Genomic DNA, 20,582 nt, shown 5'->3' on the forward strand with positions numbered 1-20,582 from the left:
GGGTGGCCTTGTTTGAGTGGCCTTCCTTCGCAGCCGTGGAGGCCACACCAGGACTGGGCTGGTCTCTCCCCTCCCCACACAGATCTTGGCCACAGGTGGCAGCTGTCTGGGTCAGGGGCTGGGCACACACAGAGGAGGCCTCCGGCTGCTGGATCTGGCCCTGGGAATGTATTGATGATGTCGGGAGGAACTGGTGGGACAGTTGCCAACCTAACCTTGCTCCTGCTTGCAGAGTACGAGATGGAGAGGTCATTCTTTCTTCGAATGAAGTGTGTCTTGGCGAAAAGAAATGCGGGCCTGACCTGCAGTGGATACAAGGTACGAGGAGCTGCAGGTGGGGGGAGGAGCTGGTGGTGGGTCTTCACTACGGGTTTTACACTTTGCTTCATGCTCAAGCGCATCCTCAGAAAGGAAGGTTCAGGAACTCAAAGGTGTCATTCCCACTGCTGTAGAACTCTCTAGCAATGTGGCACACGGCCGCTTAGGAGGCAAGCGTTGGGGCTGGCATTTTGGAAGGATGTTCTAGGCTGGCTGGAATTCATCGTGTAAGACCAGGAATCAGCGTGGCTTAGGGTCAATTTTACCTTGGCACTTAGCACACGGGCCAGTCCCGCTGCAGCAGCTGCCCCTGGAGCTTACTGAGAATCCACATTACAGGTCAGGATCCAGTGAGTATTTGCAGCATAGACATTTGCTCTGAGCCTCGGACATTCCCAAAATCCAGTGCTGCCGCTGAAGGTGTGTGTGGCAGTAATGACAGAGCCCATCCTAGGGTACAAAGGAGAGCTTTCTTCTGCAGCATCTCATCCTGTCCATTGCTTGCTTGCTTCCTTTTTTTTTTTGGTGGGGGTAGAGTGCCATGGTGTCATCCTAGTTCACATCAAACCTCAGACTTCTGGGCTCAGGCAATCCTCCTGCCTCAGCATCCCAAGTAGCTGGGACTACAGGCATGTGCCACGATGCCCAGCTGATTTTTTTCTATTTTCAGTAGAGACAGGTCTTGCTCTTCCTCAGGCTGGTCTCAAACTCCTGAGCTCAAGAGATTTCTCCTGCCTCGGCCTCCCAGAGTGCTAGGATTACAGGCGTGAGCCACTGTGCCCGGCCCAGTCCATTTAATTAAGAGTCACACCAGCCCTTTGAAATGAGTAGCAGTGGCCCCGTTTTACAGTCAAGGACTGGAGCTGAGAGGGAGAAAGGCCGGCCAGGCTGAGTGGCCGAGCTGGGACCTCTGGGCCCAGCCCCGCGCTCCTCCCTGGCTACATTTCTCTGCCAGACATTGCGGCGTGCACTGGTTAATTCCAGAATCTAGGATTAGGTCACCCACTGGGAGCTGGCTGGCAGTACTGTGCCTCTGCAGAGAGGCAGCCACTCCCGCTGGAGGGACAGGTTGGGGGAGGTCCAGCTGAGCAGCCCCTCCACCCTCTGTCCACTCCCTGGGCCCCTCACCCTCCTCCCAGGGGGCTTTAGAGGAAGAAGGTTGTAACCATTGCGCTGGAGCTGGAGGCTGCTGGGAACCTTTGGCCGGGAGCATTTGCCCCTTAGAAAGGGAGGGAAGAGGGTGCAGTGAGAGAGGGGGCACTTGGTACCTTTGTCCTGTCTTTCTAGAATGCTCCATCCCAGTCCCCCATCCTAGGGTGTGCCTCCCCCTCACCCCCACACCCCCTCCTTAACCTTCCCCTGGCTCTGTTTTTGTAGCTGGGGGCTACGTTTCTTATTTGCTGTCCCCAACTCGAAGCCTCTTTGTGCCAGGGCGGAGGGCCCCCAGCACTGCCTCTGTACCCAGTAGACATTCTTCAGGGCACTTGGGTCTTCACTTGTTTCTGCTACATATAAACTGTCCAGCTGTTCATCTGAAGCAACACATATCACCTATTTTGTCCTCAGTTTCCTCATCAGTAAAATGGAAGAACAGGCTAGAAAGATTTTGAGATTTGTTCCAGCTCTGAAGACTGAATCCTGGAGGAAGGTTTTTGCAAAATAACTTTAAGGATAAGATTGTAGCTGTTCCTCACCACTGTCATGATGATTATGATCTTATGACGATTTTACTGACTATAATTTGCATAAATGCTTCCAGTAGTGGGCTTGAGGGTGCGTTGATGTTGCTGTTTGGTGCTGGAACACGGTGCGTGTGCCCCTGTGTGATTTGGGGCTATAGTCATTGAAAGTGCTTCTATATAGCCACTCTGGCTTATTGTTTGTAAGGAGGGGGATAAAATCTTGACTTATAAATAAATAAATAAAAATACATTAAAAATGAAGATTTTAAACAATTCTACTGAAAGTTCTTAATTTACTGCAGTGATACAGCATGTCCGTGATACGAATGTCAAATCCAGTGCCATGGGAAGAGCATTAGGGAACAAATGGCTAGTGCTCCAGAATGCCTTTGTTGTGTTATCTAATCACAACCAAGTTAATTATGCATAAATCTATTACATATCAGAGAGCCCAAATTTATGGAGTTACTTATAGTCAGTTAGATAAGACAACCCTTATACTTTATTATGATACTGTTTCCTAAGAAAGAAGCACAGCTGTTCATTTCTCCTGAGCATTGAACCGGATGTCTGCCAGCGCATCGGCCGCACAGCTGAGTACAGGCTGGGCTGGGGGAACTTCCAGCACCTTCGAGAACCAAGGACTGACCCTGGCCTCCTCTCCCCCAGGTCATCCACTGCAGCGGCTACTTGAAGATCAGGCAGTATATGCTGGACATGTCCCTGTACGATTCCTGCTACCAGATCGTGGGGCTGGTGGCCGTGGGCCAGTCGCTGCCGCCCAGCGCCATCACCGAGATCAAGCTGCACAGTAACATGTTCATGTTCAGGGCCAGCCTCGACCTGAAGCTCATATTCCTGGACTCCAGGTGAGTTCGGCACCTGCTGCCACCGCCGCTGTGGACTTCTGGGAGATAATGATGGTGGAAATGGGCCCTGGAGAGCTGGGACAGGAAGCCAGATCATAACAAGGAGTAAGTTGTACTAAGAATGCGTGTTAATTAGAAAGGATTTAGTGAAGCCAAGAACTGAAGGAATTAATGTCAGCCTTAGGACTCAGGGACTTGTTTAATTTTATTTATTTTATTTATGTCTTTACATTTGAATCCACTCACTAGAGTGTGCAACAGAAATATGGGTTGTGGGCACAAGTAAGCCTTTTTTGAAGGCCCATGATGTCAGAATTCTGCCCCCTGTCTCTGTCAACTCGGTAGGACTTCAGAACCAGCAGTTTCCATGCTGGGCGGTGTGTGTGCGCAGAGGCCTTCCCACTCAGGCTGCTGTGAGGCCATCGGAGCTGTGACAGCCACCGCAGGGCTGAGGCTGGGAGCAGAGAGGTCCCCTTCTCTGGGCCGGGACAGGGGCGTCGGGGCAGGCCTGCTCTCCAGGCCTGTGCGGGAGGAGCCTTGGGTCTCCCCCGGGGCAGACTGCGATCCTGACAAGTTTTTTTTTAATTCAATTTTATTTTTAATTGACAAATAACTGCATATACTTATGAGTCCCAGTGTGATGTTTCGGTACATGTCTACGTCGTGGAATGATCAAAGCCCTCCCAAATCTTGAGGCCTCACGCCGGCCAGGCCTCTCCCATGTTCCCATCTATAAAATAGCAGAGCTGCCGCCCACTCGCTGCCCACCGGGCTGCCAGGCGAGACGAAATGACATGACAGGTGGGAAGCATCACACACAGTGGAAACAGCCTATGTCACCCGCCCGCCACTCGGTCGGCCCGCGGCCTCCTTGGCGGGAACGAGCGGTCAGAGACCCCACTCCTGACTCCGGCTGTGCACTGAGATTTCTGGGGCAAAAGATATGTGTGTTTTGTTTTCTGTATGTCCTGAAGCCAAGATTTACCAACGTTTTCCTTTTTTCTTTTTCTTTGTTGTGGTAAAATATATATCACATAAAATCGGTCATTTTAACCACTTAGTGATGCTTTATTGAGGAAAAAAACAAATGCACCTGGTTAGAGGTGAGAGGTGACGATATGAATTGGTTTAGCTCATTGTTAATGCACCTCAGAGCCAGGCGAAGGCTGAGGAATGACAAGAGTGGGCATTACGGGGTCACCGTCATCTTCCCAAAACGCCAAGCAGGAGTAGACATAACTCTTTGGGCAAAGCCGCCACCACCTCTTCGACGGCCAAATGCCGACACACGCTGCTTCCCGGCCATGCAGAGGGCGGGACCTGTGGGGACAGGAGGCTGAGCGTGCTGCCTCAACACCAGGCCAGGCCGAGGTGTGCGGGGACAGGGGCTGTCCGTCCTTCCTGACTCGGGAGCCGCTTCTCAGAGGAGGCTGGAAGAAAATCGGCTAAGGTCGTGATTGAAGACATCTGGGAGTATCCAACTGGTTTCTTACTTGTCTCCTAGTTTTTCTCTGATAATTCTAAGAAAACCCCTGAGACCCAATAAATTTTCTAGAAGAGGAAAGAATGGGGTCTCCCCAGAGGAGAGACTCAGGTCTTTTCAAGGTATTTAAACCGCACAGCTTTGAAATGCTGCAAAGCCTGGAGAGGTTCCCTGGAAGCCAGACTGCTGACTGGGGGGTGGGGGCCTCAGACCGGCTCCTATGCCTCAGGGGGTGGGGGCTGCACCCCTGAAGTGAGTAGAAAAGAAGGGTGGCGATCTTGAAGGAGACTTCCTGTCTCCCCCAAAACCCTGCAGTTATTCCTGCTAAGTATCAGGAAGATTCTAGCAATGTCTTGAGGCCTTTTTGGAACTCCAGTCACGTGGGAGAGGCTTGCCAGGTCAGAAGGGTGCTGGAAGAATCCCTCCCAGTCACTGGGGTTGGTCAGGCCGTCACAGCTCAGGCGGGATGGTCCCCCTTCAACCAGGGGGCCGGGGCCTGGGCCTGGGCCGGTGCAGCACTGGGAGGACAGCAAGAGTGGCAGGTGGGGTGATGTCATTGCTGTGTCCAAACCCCGGGAGCCAGGCGAGGGCGTGGCCCGAGGCCCAGCAGCCCCCGGTCACAGGAGCGAGGGCGGGGGGGCCCGTTGGCACCCCACGCAGCACAGCCCAGACACAACTGAACTCGGCATAACCTGAAATTTGGTTCATAGGGGTTTGCGGTATTTCGCTTTGAAACTGTAGCTGATGCTTTTGCTAAGGATGGGTGAACGCAGCCGTGTTTGGGGTTTGGCAGATCCCTCTGACAGGTCTTCAGACACTAGAGGTTTGGGAAAAAATGGGAGGGCATCCTGCCAAACCCTTCGATTTCCCTTTAATTTTGAAAGCTGGTGTGTACTTTGATGAGAAACTTAATACATGTGTTTCTGATTCATTTACACGTTTGGGGCCGTTGTTCTGTAGCTTTGTATCCAAAGGGTCTGGGAAGCCTCTTTCATTCCCACCCCATAGAGATGCCTGTTTTTATTTTGGGAGGAAGGCAGACAGCTCGATTTTCCTGCCACGCAGAGTTAGACTCCGATGGGGCTTGAAGTCCTAGGTGGCCCTTAGACAAGTCCCTTGAGCCCTGAACGGCCCTGGACTGTGCGGGGTCCCCCTTCCCCCGGCCTTGAGCCCTGTCTCCTTCCCACCCTAAAGGAGCACCATGGAAATGTGCACACCAAGTAGCCAGCCACTCCAGGGAAACATGAGGCACTCAGAGATTTACGACCCAAAGCCCCAGCAGAACTCAACAGAAAGGGAAGCGGGTTAAAGAATGAAAGTGAGGTCAAGTTTCCCGGTTTAACTTACAGCTAGCGTTTCCTACCCTGGCAAGCAGGGCCCAGCCCCAGCCTTCCTCAGGTCCCCCAGCTCACAGGGACCCCAGGACTTTGCACCATGCGTGGCTCCTCTGGAAGCCCTTCTTGTCCCTCTCTTTCATCTGTTCTTGAATATCTGTCACCAAGATGTTTAGGACCACCTCCTCCCAGGGCACGGTTCCCAGCTCAGTTGCCCAAAGCCTGGGAAACCATACCGTTGCCACATGCAATTTTCACCTCCGGTCGGAGCAATCCCGATGTGAGTGACGATGTGGTCTTGGACGCTGAGAGCCACTTTTCTTCAAAGAGCTGAAGTGGAAAATTAATATGCCTGGGCTTGATGAGAATACAGAGGGGTCGTGTCATATAAGCACTGGGAAAAAGCTTCCATTTCTCCAGAGAGCTTACGGCTTTCCTTCCAGTCACAATATCTCAGGTCGTTAGACTATTTTCTGGGGGGTCCACAACAATCCCCCACTGATACGAGGCTTAAATACCTTCGGTTATTCCATAATTCCTGTTAGCAGGAAGCAGCCAACCACAGCATCCTGCGACCACCTGTGCCAGTGAACGGGGTCCACGCTCACACACGCAACAGCCACGATGTGCACACAAGTATCCGTCAGCAGAGGAACAGATAAAGGAAATGTGCATCTGCATCAGTTAGAATATCATTCCACCCTAGGAAGTACTGACACATGGGACAACATGGATGAGCCTTAAAAACATCATGCTCAGTGACACCAGACACCAAAGGCCACATATTGTATCATCCACTTACATGAAACATCCAGAAGATACAAATTCACAGAGACAGAAAGTAGAAAAGAGGTTACCAGGGGCTGAGGAGGCAGTTAGCATTTAATAAGGACGGAGTTTCTGTTTGGGGTGATGGAAAATCTCTGAAAACCTCTAGAAAGGGACAGTGGTGATAGTTATACAACAACATGACTGTACTTAGTGCTACTTAATTGTACACTTAAAAATGGTTAAATGGCAAATTTTATATTATGTATGTTTTACCACAATTTAAAAGAAGGTTCACACGGGATTCTCCCCCAGAGGCCCCCAGAGAGCGGGTTCCTTCTCGCTGTGGCAGCTTTTTCCTGGTGTCGGTGTCAAAGATCACTTGAAATATTCTCAGATAAGCTTCACCTTGAAAAAGGCTGCAATTTTAAGCCATCCCAAACATTCTCCTAGCCAGTGGTTTCAGAAGAACATTCCTGCCCATGAATAGTGCTACGTCCTGCGCTGGCGCTACAGTTCAAAGACTTTCTTCTTGTAAAAAAGATCATTCTCAGCTTCCAAAATCAACATTTCCCCCCTGAGCCTTTTAGCACTCGATTAGTTGGCAAAATCAATATTAGTTTAAATGAAAGGCGATCTGCAGAGCAGTGCAGCTCACCGAGCCACCGTCCTCCCCCAGGGTGACCGAGCTGACGGGGTACGAGCCACAGGACCTGATCGAGAAGACCCTGTACCACCACGTGCACGGCTGCGACGTGTTCCACCTCCGCTACGCACACCACCTCCGTGAGTAGCACGCCCACCCCCAGCCGTGGGAGGTAGCTCCTCAGGGGCAGGGTTAGGGGGAATTGTCCCTTTGGTTTGGTGCAATAACCATCCATGGTTTTACACATGAGCCCTAAACCTCAAGCGTAACTTCTCCACCCCTTGCTTAAGTGCAGCTACCTGTGGTCAGTGCTCAAGCATCCATGCACACCTTTTCGGGGAACCTCTGGCAGGTGTGGGATGGTTCAGATGTCACCTGGGTTCCAGATTGTGGATTTGGAACCTACACTTTGCTGTGACGGCTGGACACCAGTTGCAAATAACAGTAACAATGGGAGAACTGATCCGTAATGGGGTCCCTACTACTGCCGGGCACTGGTTTAAGGGATTAAATAAAGTAGCAACCCAGTGAGGGAGATTCTCATGGCCATGATCCTCATTTTACCGTTGAGGATGCTGAGGGCCAGAGAAGGCAAGCCACTTGCCCACAGTCACACAGCGGGGAGGTGGCAGAGCTGGGGAGGCTCAGGGGAGGCCACCGTTCCTTGGTGCGAGGAGTCAGCATGGAAAGAGTGGATACACATTGATTTGATTCACCAACGGAGGCAGTTTGGGAACATCTGGGTTTAGGGGATGTGCTCTAGTCACTGAAGTGTTTAAAGAAGTGACACTTTTCTTTTAAAATCCAAATTAAGCCAGGGAATAACTTGGATGGAGTGAAATACCCCATCCTCCTGCCAATACCCTATCCTCATGCCAATGGCTGGTCCAGGGGTCCTTTTTAATGGGGTGCAGATAGAGGAGCCAGGCCATCTGCATTGTGGTCCAGATGGCATGTCCTCTGTTCTTGCTTTGCTTAGTGTTAGCTAAGAGACGTTGGAGGACAAGTTGCTGGTGCTGAGTTGAAGGTGGACGGCAGGTCTATAGGCTGCTCGATCAGCTGCCGTTGTGCGTTGCGTGCCTGGCGGTTCAGTGTGGACTGGGACCCTATGGTGTTGCTGTTGCCCTCCTCTCTCCAAGTCTCTACGGCAGAGACTTGTGACAACCAGGACTGTGGCTGGGCAGATGCAGATGGCTTCTTCCTTGCTCCCTTGTGCAAGACAGAGACTTGGAAGTGTGAATGAACATTTTTATTTCTTCTTTTTTAAAAAAATGACCAAATCATGGTCTCATATAAACATTCCTGTCATTCTTGAGACCAAGCTTGGTAGAAAAGCAACTGCTTAGTGCTTAGATGTCACTGACATGGGAGCTAGAAATTTTCCTGTGCAAGCCTGGTAGGATGTGTCCATTCTAGGATTAGGTGCTGGGGAGCTGAGTGGGCAGCTGTGAGGAGGGGGGCTGAGCGGGGTGTGCTCTGAAGTAGCAAGAGCACCTGGGAGGCAGAAGAGGCATCTGCTTTGAGAACAGTCTGGAAGGGAGGACAGTGGGACTTGGAGAGCAAAGGTGAGGCTCACACCTCCACATGCTCCCCTGCCGACGTTGGGGTGTGGGGGCAGGCCGACTGCTCTGACGGAGAGCCCCAGCCCTCGGAGCCCCCCATCCACGGGGTCAGGGGCATGTTGGGGGGCTCGTAATCCAGCAAGAGAGTTTAAAGCAAACTCCTGAATTACAAGGTGGAAGAGTTGTTCTTCAAAGTGGCCTGAAAGGCAGGAAATTAGGCCTCTAAGCAGGGAGAAAGAAAATTTATGGAATTGGAAGTCTTCATTCTGAATACCATTTCTTTTATCTCACACTGCCTGGCTAATGGGAGTAGGGATTTTTTTTTCCCCCTCAGGAGAAGGAATAGAATTTGCATTTTGGAAAGGTACCAAAGGCCACGGTGATGCTAATCGGGTGATGCTAATCAGGTGGCTCCTCTGCCCCTGACATGGACGGATTCTGTTCACTTATTGATTCTGGCCTGTGACAGGCAGCTCGGGGAGCTGGGGGCTCTTGTGTCCATTTCCCGGGTGAGCAAGGTGAGACTCCAAGGCCACCTGCATACAGCAGCAGGTGAGGCAGGGTGAGGCAGGGCTACAGGCTGCTTGGACCATAGGACTGGAGCCCAGGCCGTTTGGCTCCCAGGCCGCCAGCAGTTTCCAGCACACAGCAGGTCTGGCACCGGACACGCGGGCCGGCCACGGTTCTGTCGGGAGCCCTGATCTCCCGAGCTCAGCCGGCTCACCAGGCCTGCAGGGAATTTGGTTTGAGAGGCCTCCTGTGATTATCCGACAAATCCACTTTATCTCCCTGGAAGTTTGTCATTCCTGGATATCGCGTCGTCTGAGGGAATGTGGAAGGGAAGCACGCAGGGCTCCCGAGAGTCACGCAGAAAGGCGGGAGTGTTTGGGAATTAGAGCACAGCTTTCCTTTCCAAGTAGGCTGGAATCTGCATATCAAAGAGAACAGAAAATAGCAAGATGGACAGTGGGTGCTACTGTTCTGTGACTTTGACCTTAGCTGCGGCAGAGAACCTACCGCAGGGACAAGCGGGACCACGTGCACCCCAGCCAGGCCAGGGGGTGGGTGTGGCCTTGGGGTGCGCCTGCCCCGGATGGGAGAGGGAATGGCCTCCGGGACAGGCTGGGGGGTGGGTGGGTGCTTAGCCGCGGCTCTTGCACAAGCCTGGGGGTGGGCATTAGTCTCCAGAACTCGCGCCTGGTTCCAGCATTGGAAGCACTGCTGGGCCTGAGCCTCAGCCTCCCCCAGAGCATTAAGCTGGGAAGTCTCACCCCTCCAATGCCAGAACCTTCCAAAGGAAGACAGTCAACACCAGAGCACGGGTTCGGAAGCAGGTCTTTATGGAGTGGTGCTTCGGCAATTGCGGAACCCCGCCTTGCGCGCTGCCGGAGGCCTCGCTCTCCTTCCCAGGTGCAGAACCAGGCCAGAGAGGCCAGCTCCGGGCTTCCTGTTCCTGACTCTCCACCCCCAGGGCTGGGTGGCATCTGTGTAATTTCCTTAAACTCCAAAGCTGCCCCTGAGCCTGGAGTAAAGTGCACTGGTTTATTTGGACTAAACATGGGCAGGGAGTGAAGGCACCACACAAGGGCGTCGTCCACTGGCTCCACTGCGGGCGGCTGGGACTCGATGTCCCAGGGACTCCCGAGCCCCGCAGGGCCCACCCAGAGGGGAGGGTGAGCTCAGGTATTTATACACCAAGTCCGTCAGCCACTGGCGGGGGCTGCTCTCAGGGGGCATCATTCCCCGGCCTACCCTCATCTGGCTGGAACGGGCTCTGCCAAAGGCCCCAGGAGGGAGGGTGGAAGGTGGCCGGCTGGGCAAGTTGGACCCCTGCACAGCCTGTCCTCAGCCTGTCCCCCGCCCGGGCCTCCACTCGGGCTGTGTGAGGACGTCCCCTGTTCTAATGCTTCACAGGTTTCTCCTCACTTCCCAGCCCCATCTGTCATCATTTCCTTGGACACGTGGGTCACACCATCTGGGGGCTGTTGGCCGACAGTGGTGTCCTACACCCAAGCTCTGCGAGGGCTGTGGACGCCGAGCCCCCATGCACCGCAGCTCTGACCCCTGGCTTGGTGCCAGTGGCGGCCACCTCTCCTCTCGGGACGTGCCCGGCTGCTGCTCGACCCGCAGAGCCCTATCCGAGGGACCTGCGTTCTTGTTTCTGGATGATGCTGTTGTCTCATGGTGTTCGGATCATTGTGGGGACTGTGTTTGTGTCCTGTGGCTGCCATGACAAAGTGCCAGAGATGGAGGGGCTTAAGCAACAGAAATTCATTTCCTCACAGTTCTGGAAGTCTGAGATCAAGGTGTTGGCAGGTTTGGTTTTTCCTGAGGTCTCCCTTTCCCTGTGTCCTCACAGGGTGTCCCTCTGTATGTGTCTGTGTCCTACTCTCCTCTCCTTATAGGGACACCAGTCACGTTGGACTAGGGCCCACCCATGTGACCTTATGTTACCTCAGTCACCTCTTTAAAGATCCTGTCTCCAAATACAGCCACGTGCTGAGGGACTGGGAGTTGGAACTTCAACATATGAGTTCTGGGGGGACACGATTCATCCCGTAACAGAGACATTTTCTGCTATCTCTGTGTCCTCACCCACATAGTGGCCATGGGCCCTTTCCCATATTTTAGCTGGACAGGCCAGCTTGGGGGAGGACAGGCGGGAAGACAGAGAAGGTGGATGCGTCACTGTGAAGTGTGGCTGTTGGGTCCTGTCACGCAGTGCTTTGGGGCTCGGGACCTGGCCTGAGGGGAGGGCGGCGAGGCCTGGGCTTCTTATTCCAGCCTGGGCCCCCCCAGGCTCCACCCGGATCCCCAAGGTGGCCGCTGCTGACCTGGGACTCAAGTCCTTCAGTTCAGCCAGCTAGACTGGCCTGGTGGCTGTCCCAGGGATGCAGGGACACGGGCAGCTTGTCTGCTTCCCTTCCATCTGCCTCACCGAATGCAGCCGGAGGTGGCCCACCCACCTGGGCCCCCCGGGACTCCTTACAGAGAGACGTCACTGAGCGCAGGGACAAGCCGCGGCTGCCAACACCCAGGACCAGAGGCAGGTCACTGTCAGTTTTCGAGGGCCACGCGTTGCTCACGCTGGTGTCCAGCAGCCAGGGCTCTCTGGAGACTGGGCCGAGGGCTCCGCGGAGGCCGAGCAGGAGGCGCGAGGCGGTGGTGCTGGGCCCGTGAGTCCCATGGTTTTCACACATTCTTTACAATATTATCTTAACCGGGACACGGAGTCCACAGGGGCTGAAAGAAAAAGAATTCAAAGGCTGGAGAAAGTCAGGCTTCACGGAAAAGCAGGGCCCAGCAGAGCTGTCTTTGGGGAGCACAGGCTTCCAGGGCCAGTGCGAAGGGCGCCTCGGCCCAGAGAGGGGCGCGTGGGGGCCTCCTGCCGGGGCAGGTCACCGCGTCACCAGGACAGCTCTCCGGGTCTGACCTGGCAGGAAAGTGAACACGGGGTCCTCAAGGGAACTGCTTGGACCCCCCCCACCCAACTCCCCACCCACCGCCTGCCAAGGGTGAGTAGAGGCATGATGTAGTCACATGGTCTCTAGGAAACCGGGGACCCCCAGCTGGGGTCTGCCTCCCCCGGCCCCCTGCTTTCTTTGTACTTAACTTTGGGAGGCTCCTTGTGTGTGTGGGAAGCCGGCAGAGGTCTGTGTTCTCTTGACCTGTGACCCTCGGGGCAGGCGGGGGCTGCCTGGTGCACAGGCAGGGAGGGGGTCAGTGTCAGACCCGACGATTATGTCGAGGGACGCTGGGCTGTCCATGTTTGGGAGAACGATGATGTCCACATGGCTGTTCTTCCACGGTAGCTGAGAATTTCACCTAGCTCTCTAGGTAGGCTCCTGATCAAAGCAGGCCAAGCCAAAGCCACAAAGAGAACATAGGCCATGTCCAACTATTAAAATATTTCAATGTGACAGAAAGGCTATGAGGCCAGGTAAACCAGTATAACAAAATTATAGGCCATTAGAGTAGCTCATATAAACCCAAGGAGAACACACTCTAAATGACAGACAATAGCCACACATTCAAATGCTGACGGGCCAGGCATGTAACATGAATGCAGGAATAGGCTCGTGTAGGGCAAGAGGGAATGGTGGGGCCTGTGGCTCACTGGAGAACACATGACCCACCCTTAGGCATCCTGAGTAACAATGACACTGTGCCACCAACAAGCACATCTGTGGGCACATGTGGAACATGGGATACCAGTCTGTGATCACTCTATAGTACAGGTATGGAACAGGGGACAAAGCCTTGAAATAGAAAGTAAACTTGAAAGGCGTTTCCAGGCTGTTGTGCAGGGTCTGAGTGACGTTACAGGGGATGCCTGCTCTGGACCAGAAACAGATGCCGACGTGTCATTCCTACCCACCTCCTTTTGGGATGCTGCCCTCTGAGCAGAGTCTGGAGATGGAACTGGTTTTGTCCCGCGAGGGAGGCTGGGGGCTGTGCAAGGGACAGGAACCCTGACTGCATTTACCATTTTTTTCCATTTGGGTGGTGGATGAGTTTCCCAGGGCTGCCCTAACAAATTAATACAAACTGGGTGGCTTAAAACAACAAAAATCTATTTTTTCACAGTTCTGGAGGCCAGAAGTCTGAGGTCAAGACGTCATCAGGGCCGTACTCCCCCCACAGGGGCTAAGGAAGGAGCCTTCCCTGCCCCCTCCAGCCCCCACGGCCCCAGGCGCCCCTTGACCTCTGGCTGCATCACTCCAATCTGCCATCTTCCTCACTTGGCCTTCTCCTCTGTGTTTCTGTCTTCTCTTCCGTCTTTTATAAGGACACTTGTCATTGGGTTTAGGGCCCATCTGGGTAAAGGATGATTTCATCTTGAAATCTTTAACTTGATCACGTCTGCAAAGATTCTTTTTTCAAATAAGAAGTTCCAAGGGTTAGGATGTGAAACATAACTTCTTTGGGGATACTATTCAACACATGGCGGGTATTTTCTGTGTCCTTTTCAGCCTTTAAAATCCAAAACAGAAGTAAGAGTTATGCTCAAGGCCAAAGTGCACTTTCTTCCCAGAGGGAGGCTCCCAGGCAGGACCGTGCCTAGGGGAGAAATTCCGGAAGACCCAGGAAGGCCACTTAGTTTTCTGGAGAATATATATTTACAGAACTAGAATTTCCATCCCAAAGTGGCCTTGGAGAACCAGGACTACTGGCTTTCGTCCATGCATGGATCACCTTGGACCCAGAACCATCTTAGACCATTATTTGGGAGGTACTATGGCTAGAGGGGCATGGGGCAGGGCTCTGCCCCCAGGAGCTCACAGCTTAGGGGACATCTCTTCCTTGTCCCCATCCGTCACCACCATAAGGAGGGCCTTAGTGCGTAGCTCTCTAGCCTGGGATAATTTTAGGCAGGTAGTTAAGGAGAACTGGAGCAAAGCAAAGAATGTTATGACTGAGTGTCTAGGACTTCAACTTGGATTGATACGTTGACTCTTGCCATGGGTCACAGAGCAGCAAAAAAGAAAAAATTATATGTATATGTTTGTTTGGTCTCTGTATCTAAGCCTTGTGATGGCAGAGCTGGGGAGGGTCAGAGAGAATAAAATCTCTGTAATTTCTGCAATTTGATCCTTAATATGAAATATTTGGGATAAACTGGCTTCATTTTATCCAGCTCAAGATGAGGAATGTTGCAAGAAATAAAGGGGAAAGTACAAAGTACAAGATGAGAAAAATGAAAAGTATATGGTCATATTCCTCAGGGCTGTACACACACTGCTAGGAGTAGGTTTCAAAGTTGAAGAGATTAATGAGCATTTCTGATGAAGAAAGTGTGACATCTTGGGAAATCCAAGGGTGGGACCTCAGGTTGAGCATTTGCTTCTCTTGGTTATTTTGGAGCCATAAATGAATTGGCCATCTTTCTTAAAAGGTGAACCCACTCCCACACCCACAGGTAGCTAAAAAGAACCTTCTGGAGGCTGCTGCTCCGTCCTCCCACAGTGGCCACTCTGAGAACACCTGGGTTGGGGCCCCGGTTTCCTAGCGATGCCCACCTCCCATGGTGGCAGAGGGTAGGACAAGGCCATGCACGTGCAACCAGGCAGACCCCCAGAGGAGAGCACTGCAAGGGTCCTCTCTTTCCCACCGCCTTTGTCTACACTCTTCTGCAGGGATCTAGTTCCTGCCAAGTGAGTCTGTTGAGATGCATATGTTAAGCCTGGGCAGAAAAGGGCTGGTCTCTGCTCTGTCCCAGAGAGGCCTGTCCACCCCATCCCACTGCACAACAAGACTGCCCCAGTGTCCCTAGTGCCGTGTGTAAGGGGGTGAGGGGCCTATTAGTGTACTTCTAGTTCCCCACCCCACACAAACTGCTTTCCCAGGTAAAAAAAAAAAAAAAAAAAAAAAAGATTTTACATTCTGGTTATAAAACTCAAACCGCCTCCTTGTTCAAAACTTAGAAAATCAAGAAAAGCTGAAACAAAGGAAAATGAAAATCCCCTGTCATTTTCAGTTAATGAGAGTTAGTATGTGTTAACACAGAGCCCTTCATCTGCTCTGAATCTTCGCACAGATCAGCTCATCTTCCCAACAACCATATGATGTAAGGATTATCCTCCTTCTATAAATGAGGATAAACAGGGGGGTTGGAAGCTCATCCAAGATTGCAGTTGGCTGGGGTACGTGTGCGACGTGTGTGTACGTGTGCGCGTGCCCACTATGTCATAACTAGGGTTATTCTCTGTGCATTTCTGAATCTTGAGTTTTCTTCATTTAACATCATATTGCACACATTCCCCATACTATTACAAATTCTTATCAATCATCATTTTTATGGCTGCATAGTACACCATAATTTATTTGCTCTTTTCTCTCTTGTTGAACTGTTAAATCTCTCCCCAACTGCTTTTTCCTGAATTTTAAGTAAGACTGTGATGAACCTCTTTGTACGTAAGCCTGTTTGCATTGCTCATAACTTCCAGAAGACCATGCCTGGGAGTGCAGTGGGTGTGTCAGCGGGCACGAGCTCTCAGGAGGATCACACTGATTCACCTTCCGTCACACATGAAATGCCTCTCCCCATATCAGCCGGCGTCACCTGTTGTCATTTCATTTTTGTGAGATAAAATTCACATCATATAAAATTCATCGTTTTAGCCATTTTCAGTGGTTTTTAGTATATTCACAATGTTGTGCAACTATCACCTTTAATAATTCCAGAACATTTTCATAATCCCCCCAAAGGAGCCCATCATTCCCAGCCCCCTCCTCCTCAGACCCTGCAACCACCAGTCTGCGTTCTCTCTCTGTGGATTTGCCCGTTCTGCACAGTTCGTATCAATGGACTTGTAACATTTGCTTCTTTTTTAATGTGTGTTCATCTGATGGATGGTATCTACCCCTGAGTTAAACCAGTGAGATAAACTTTGTTCATCATTTTGCCCATTTATGTTTATTCTTTGGTGAATTACTCGTTCATGTCCTTTGCCCACATTACTTTTAGAGTCTTTGTGTTTCTATTGATCTGTATGAACTCTTTACATATTAAGGTGAATAACCCTTTAACTATCATATTTACAGCAGTTTTTTTTTTTCCGCAAAAATATTTTGATGTGGCTGATAAGGAGCCACCTATGAAGTGAAAAGAAGCCATACAAGGCAGTGGAGGGCCCAGGGAGTATGTGGGCAGACTGGGGGTGGGAGGGTTTGCTTGGTGGTGCAACAGGAAGGCTGAATTTTGTTGCATATGAGCCTCTGGGGGTTTCCTTCAGTGCCAGCTAATACAATCACAGACTCGGCCCCTTGGGCCATCTCCCCAAATCTCTGCTCAGGCAGCTGCTAGTTAGGGGCAGGGGCCAGCCCTGCCTTCGGAAGCAGGAGCACCCTGGAGTGGGGGACCTGGGCATCCAGAGGCATCTTTCTAGACTTGTGATGGCCTCCCCTTCCCTTGAGAAGGTTAACTTGCCTTCCTCCTCTCCGCTGCCCACCCACAGGTTCCAGCACTTTCCTCCCCCACCCTCCCACCTGCCTCCTGGAAGGCTGTGAGGTGGAACAGTGGTTTGTGGGCACACTGAGCTTTGTGTGAGCTCCCGGCAGCCTGGAGTTTGCGCCCATGCATAGAAGATGGGCCCACAGGCCCAATTTTCAGGAATTGTGTAGCCAAGCAGAGGCCCTTCCTACATGAACAACAACGTAGGAAATTAATGGGGTTCCTGAGAAGAAAATAGAAATGGCAGGAGAGTAACCAGCCGTTTTACTGTGAATGCACCCGTTCCACTGCGCGGCAGATACCAGCAACAGCCTGACACAGCTGAGTGGACTCAGCTTGCTACTTTGTTTAAATAACATCACTCACCCCTTCTGCCCACGAAGGGCTGGGGGATTAAAACGTAATTGTGGCACTTTGGAAACTAAAAGGCATATCCAATTTTATCACTCTGCCGAGTCCAAACACTATTTGGGGGCCGTTTCCCCCCGTGAAGGCAACGACTGCTAACTTAGAGTTCTTAACGGGAGGGGACTTCTTGAAGCTGTAGGCAAAATCCTTGTGTGCTTGTGTGTGTGTGTGTGTGTGTGTGTGTGTGTGTGTGTGTGCATGCCTGCACACGCACGGGAGCATGCACCTTCCTGTGGAGAAAGCCCACCCCCTTTGTCCTTGGCCCCAGGAAGGCTCAGAGCAGGGTTGCTGGTCGCCGTGGGGCAGCGTCCCCAGAGGCCAGGCCTGGAAATGTGCGAGGACTGATGTCATCTTGTGCTTCCAGTGCTGGTGAAGGGCCAGGTCACCACCAAGTACTACCGGCTGCTGTCCCGGCGGGGCGGCTGGGTGTGGGTGCAGAGCTACGCCACCGTGGTGCACAACAGCCGCTCATCCCGGCCCCACTGCATCGTGAGTGTCAATTATGTACTCACGTAAGTCACACGTATTTGTTTCTCTCCTTGCTCTCTCCTCCTTCCCTGTCCCGCATCGGATCGCTCCGATAAGCACCATCTCTTTCTCTCTCTCTCTCTCAAACTGTTCATTTGTCTCCTGTTTTGTTTTTATTTGAACAGTCTGGTCCAAACCTCTGGGAAGGTCCAAATGATTTCCATGCTCAGTGGTGGGGGCCGTGCGCTAGGCAGTGGGGGAGCGAACGGGGAGGGGGGAGCCCTGCCTGGGGCGCAGCTTAGGGCCCATCACAGATCCCAGGTGAGGGGCCAGGGCAGGTGGGGGTGCCCCCATCTTGAATAAGGTGCAAAGAGCATGCACATCCTGGATCAGGAGTGTAAACTCAGGCTATCCGTGTCCACAGACATTTGGGTCATCCTGGGTGCTCCTGTTGGGTGAGACAGAGGAAACCTCCCATTCTTCCCCTGTCTTCCTGGAGAGCCTGTTGCAAGTGATGGTGAATATTTGGCCCCTTAAGAGCCCCAGAAGGTCAAGTTCAGTTGCAATTACTTTTTAGGCCCTTAGAAGCAACAAGACATAAGTCTACCTGGAGCCCTATATTACTCTCTGCCCATCGTGGCCACTATATATTAAATCTCCTTGCACCCAGCTCTGGCCCTGCACTTGGCCCTGGAAGTTCCCCCAGCCCCACCCTGAAGAGGGTCCTCATTCACCTTCCAAATGCCAGGACGATCTGGGCTCTAGGTTCTTTCGTAGAATGACAGCCAGGTTCTTAGGTGTTTTAGCAGCCAAGTGATTTTTGGCAAAACTGTAAGACAGAAAACCTTTTAGCCCCTTATTTATTCTTCCGGAGCAAATTGGTGTGGGCTGGCACTTTGGGGGCCCTCTCCTTCCATGAACATGACCATGCTGAGTTGGCTCTTTAGGGTGGAGACGGGCCCCTGATGTGCACATGGACAAGGCCAGAGGCCGGGCTCCAGACCAGCGAGGGCTCCCAGCCCTGCCTCCCGGGTGCTAACAGAGAGCAGCCAGGCCCTGGGCACGTTGGATGAGGGGGGACTTGATAAGGGTATTTCTGCCCCTTCCTTTTTGCCTCGACGGCCTTCCGTGTGGCCCCTGCTTTCCCCAGGAAATGTGTTTGGGGCTTTATGGGATTGGAGAGAGCTGCACGGGCCTCCCTCTACCCTGCCAAGTGACACTAACCTGGCTCAGCATTTCCTGGGGCCACAGGCGGCTTCTATACCAAGGGTGAGCTGGCCTCTCACATCCCAGCCACATCCAGCCTCAGTGAAGTGACACGTTGGGGCACTAAGGATGAACGTGCCCAGGGGATGGTGCCAGGGGGGCCTCTCTGCCTCTGCCACTCGCCGGCCGTGACTTGTCCCACTCTCGCTTTCCAGGGAGATTGAATACAAGGAACTTCAGTTGTCCCTGGACCAGATGTCCACTTCCAAGTCCCAGGACTCCTGGAGGACCGCCTTGTCTACCTCACAAGAAACTAGGAAATTAGCTAAACCCAAAAATACGAAGATGAAGACAAAGCTGAGAACAAACCCTTACCCCCCCGCAGGTAAGAGCGCAGGCTGGTGCGGGCGGGCTGACTCGGTCCCGGGCTGGGGACACCTGGACATGCTAAGGAGTGACGAGCTCTGACTGCACGGCAGGATCGCCCTGTGCAGTCAAGCAGGGTCCCCGGGGTGTCCTGCCTACATGCTGGTGACACAGCCTGGGCAGCTGCTATCCGGGGGCCAAGTCTAGGAAAGAGAAGGCTAAACTAGGAAGGCACGTCGGCCTCTTAGACCAACCGAAGTGTTTTGTCCTTTTTAAAAATGAAAACCTTTCCCCTCCCCTTTTTTTAAAGCAGTTTGTGAGCTCTTGGAAATGGCAAGTGTCCATGTGCGTCTGGTGTGCTGTCGGCTTGGGGTGGGATCTCTTCCCACCCAGGCGATGGGTGACTGGGTGCTGCTTGCCGTGCACCTGTCCCCAAAGGACCTCGCAGCGGTGGTTGGGGCAGCGGTAGGGCCAGCCCTGGGATGGGGTGGGCCCCATGGGAGTGGATCTCATGGGGCCAGAAGGCAGCTTCCCGCCGGCCCCTCAGAAGCTCTTCGTGCACCTTCTTTGCCCCGCAGCAATACAGCTCGTTCCAAATGGACAAACTGGAATGCGGCCAGCTCGGAAACTGGAGAGCCAGTCCCCCTGCAAACGCCCCGGCTCCCCCGGAACAGCAGCTCCATTCAGAGGGCAGCGAGCTGCTGTACGCGCCGTCCTACAGCCTGCCCTTCTCCTACCACTACGGACACTTCCCCCTGGACTCTCACGTCTTCAGCAGCAAAAAGCCAATGTTGCCGGCCAAGTTCGGGCAGTCCCAAGGATCCCCTTGTGAGGTGGCACGCTTTTTCCTGAGCACACTGCCAGCCAGCGGCGAGTGCCAGTGGCATTACGCCAACCCCCTAGTGCCTAGCAGCCCGTCTCCAGCTAAAAACCTTCCGGAGCCACCGGCGAACACTGCTCGGCACAGCCTCGTGCCAAACTATGAAGGTGGGTCAGGTTTGCATGCAGGGACGCAGGGAGGACTGGGAACAGACAGGGCCGGCGGCAGCCGTGGCAATGGGTGGCAGATCTTCAGGCAAACTTTTCCTTCTTCTGCTTCTAAGTAGGACTTGCTGTGCTTTCCTGCTCTCCATGCAAGCGCTTCAGGAGAGTGAGAAAGGACACTCTGCATGCCTCAGGGACACTAGCGACAGTATGAAGGGCAAAGGAAAACCAAGTGTTCAGCCTTCATACAAATCCTGGCCTCGTTCACTCCCCGAAGGAGACAATGATTTTCAACACCAGCTCGCATGTGATGAGAATATCCTAGCTGCATTTATTTTACAAGATTACTTTCCATTCCACCCAAAAATGAATATGAGAGACAGTCTATTGGTTTTCTTCCCATGCCAGTTTTCAAAGTGAGGAAAACTGTTGTGGAAATTCATGGGCTGAGGGACAGAAATGCCCCTCACCAACCCGGGGCAGATTACATAAAACCTCTAGGCCTCAGTTTCTTCCTCTGTAAAATGGGATCAT

General features: G+C 52.6%; 1 protein-coding gene across 1 annotated transcript in view; it reads left to right on the forward strand.

Annotated features, from left to right (window-relative positions):
• The window catches only part of SIM2 (SIM bHLH transcription factor 2), a 40,646-nt gene extending 22,963 nt beyond the window's left edge, over nt 1-17,683 (forward strand). The window contains exons 5-8 of the mRNA XM_045540650.1: nt 233-318; nt 2,670-2,869; nt 7,134-7,240; nt 17,389-17,683. Coding sequence (XP_045396606.1) covers nt 233-318; nt 2,670-2,869; nt 7,134-7,240; nt 17,389-17,540 — 545 coding nt within the window. The 3' untranslated portion in view covers nt 17,541-17,683. The remainder of the gene's footprint in view (nt 1-232; nt 319-2,669; nt 2,870-7,133; nt 7,241-17,388) is intronic.
• Nucleotides 17,684-20,582: the final 2,899 nt, after the last annotated feature.

This window comes from Lemur catta, chromosome 1 (assembly GCF_020740605.2).
Source record: "Lemur catta isolate mLemCat1 chromosome 1, mLemCat1.pri, whole genome shotgun sequence".
NCBI lineage: Eukaryota > Metazoa > Chordata > Mammalia > Primates > Lemuridae > Lemur > Lemur catta.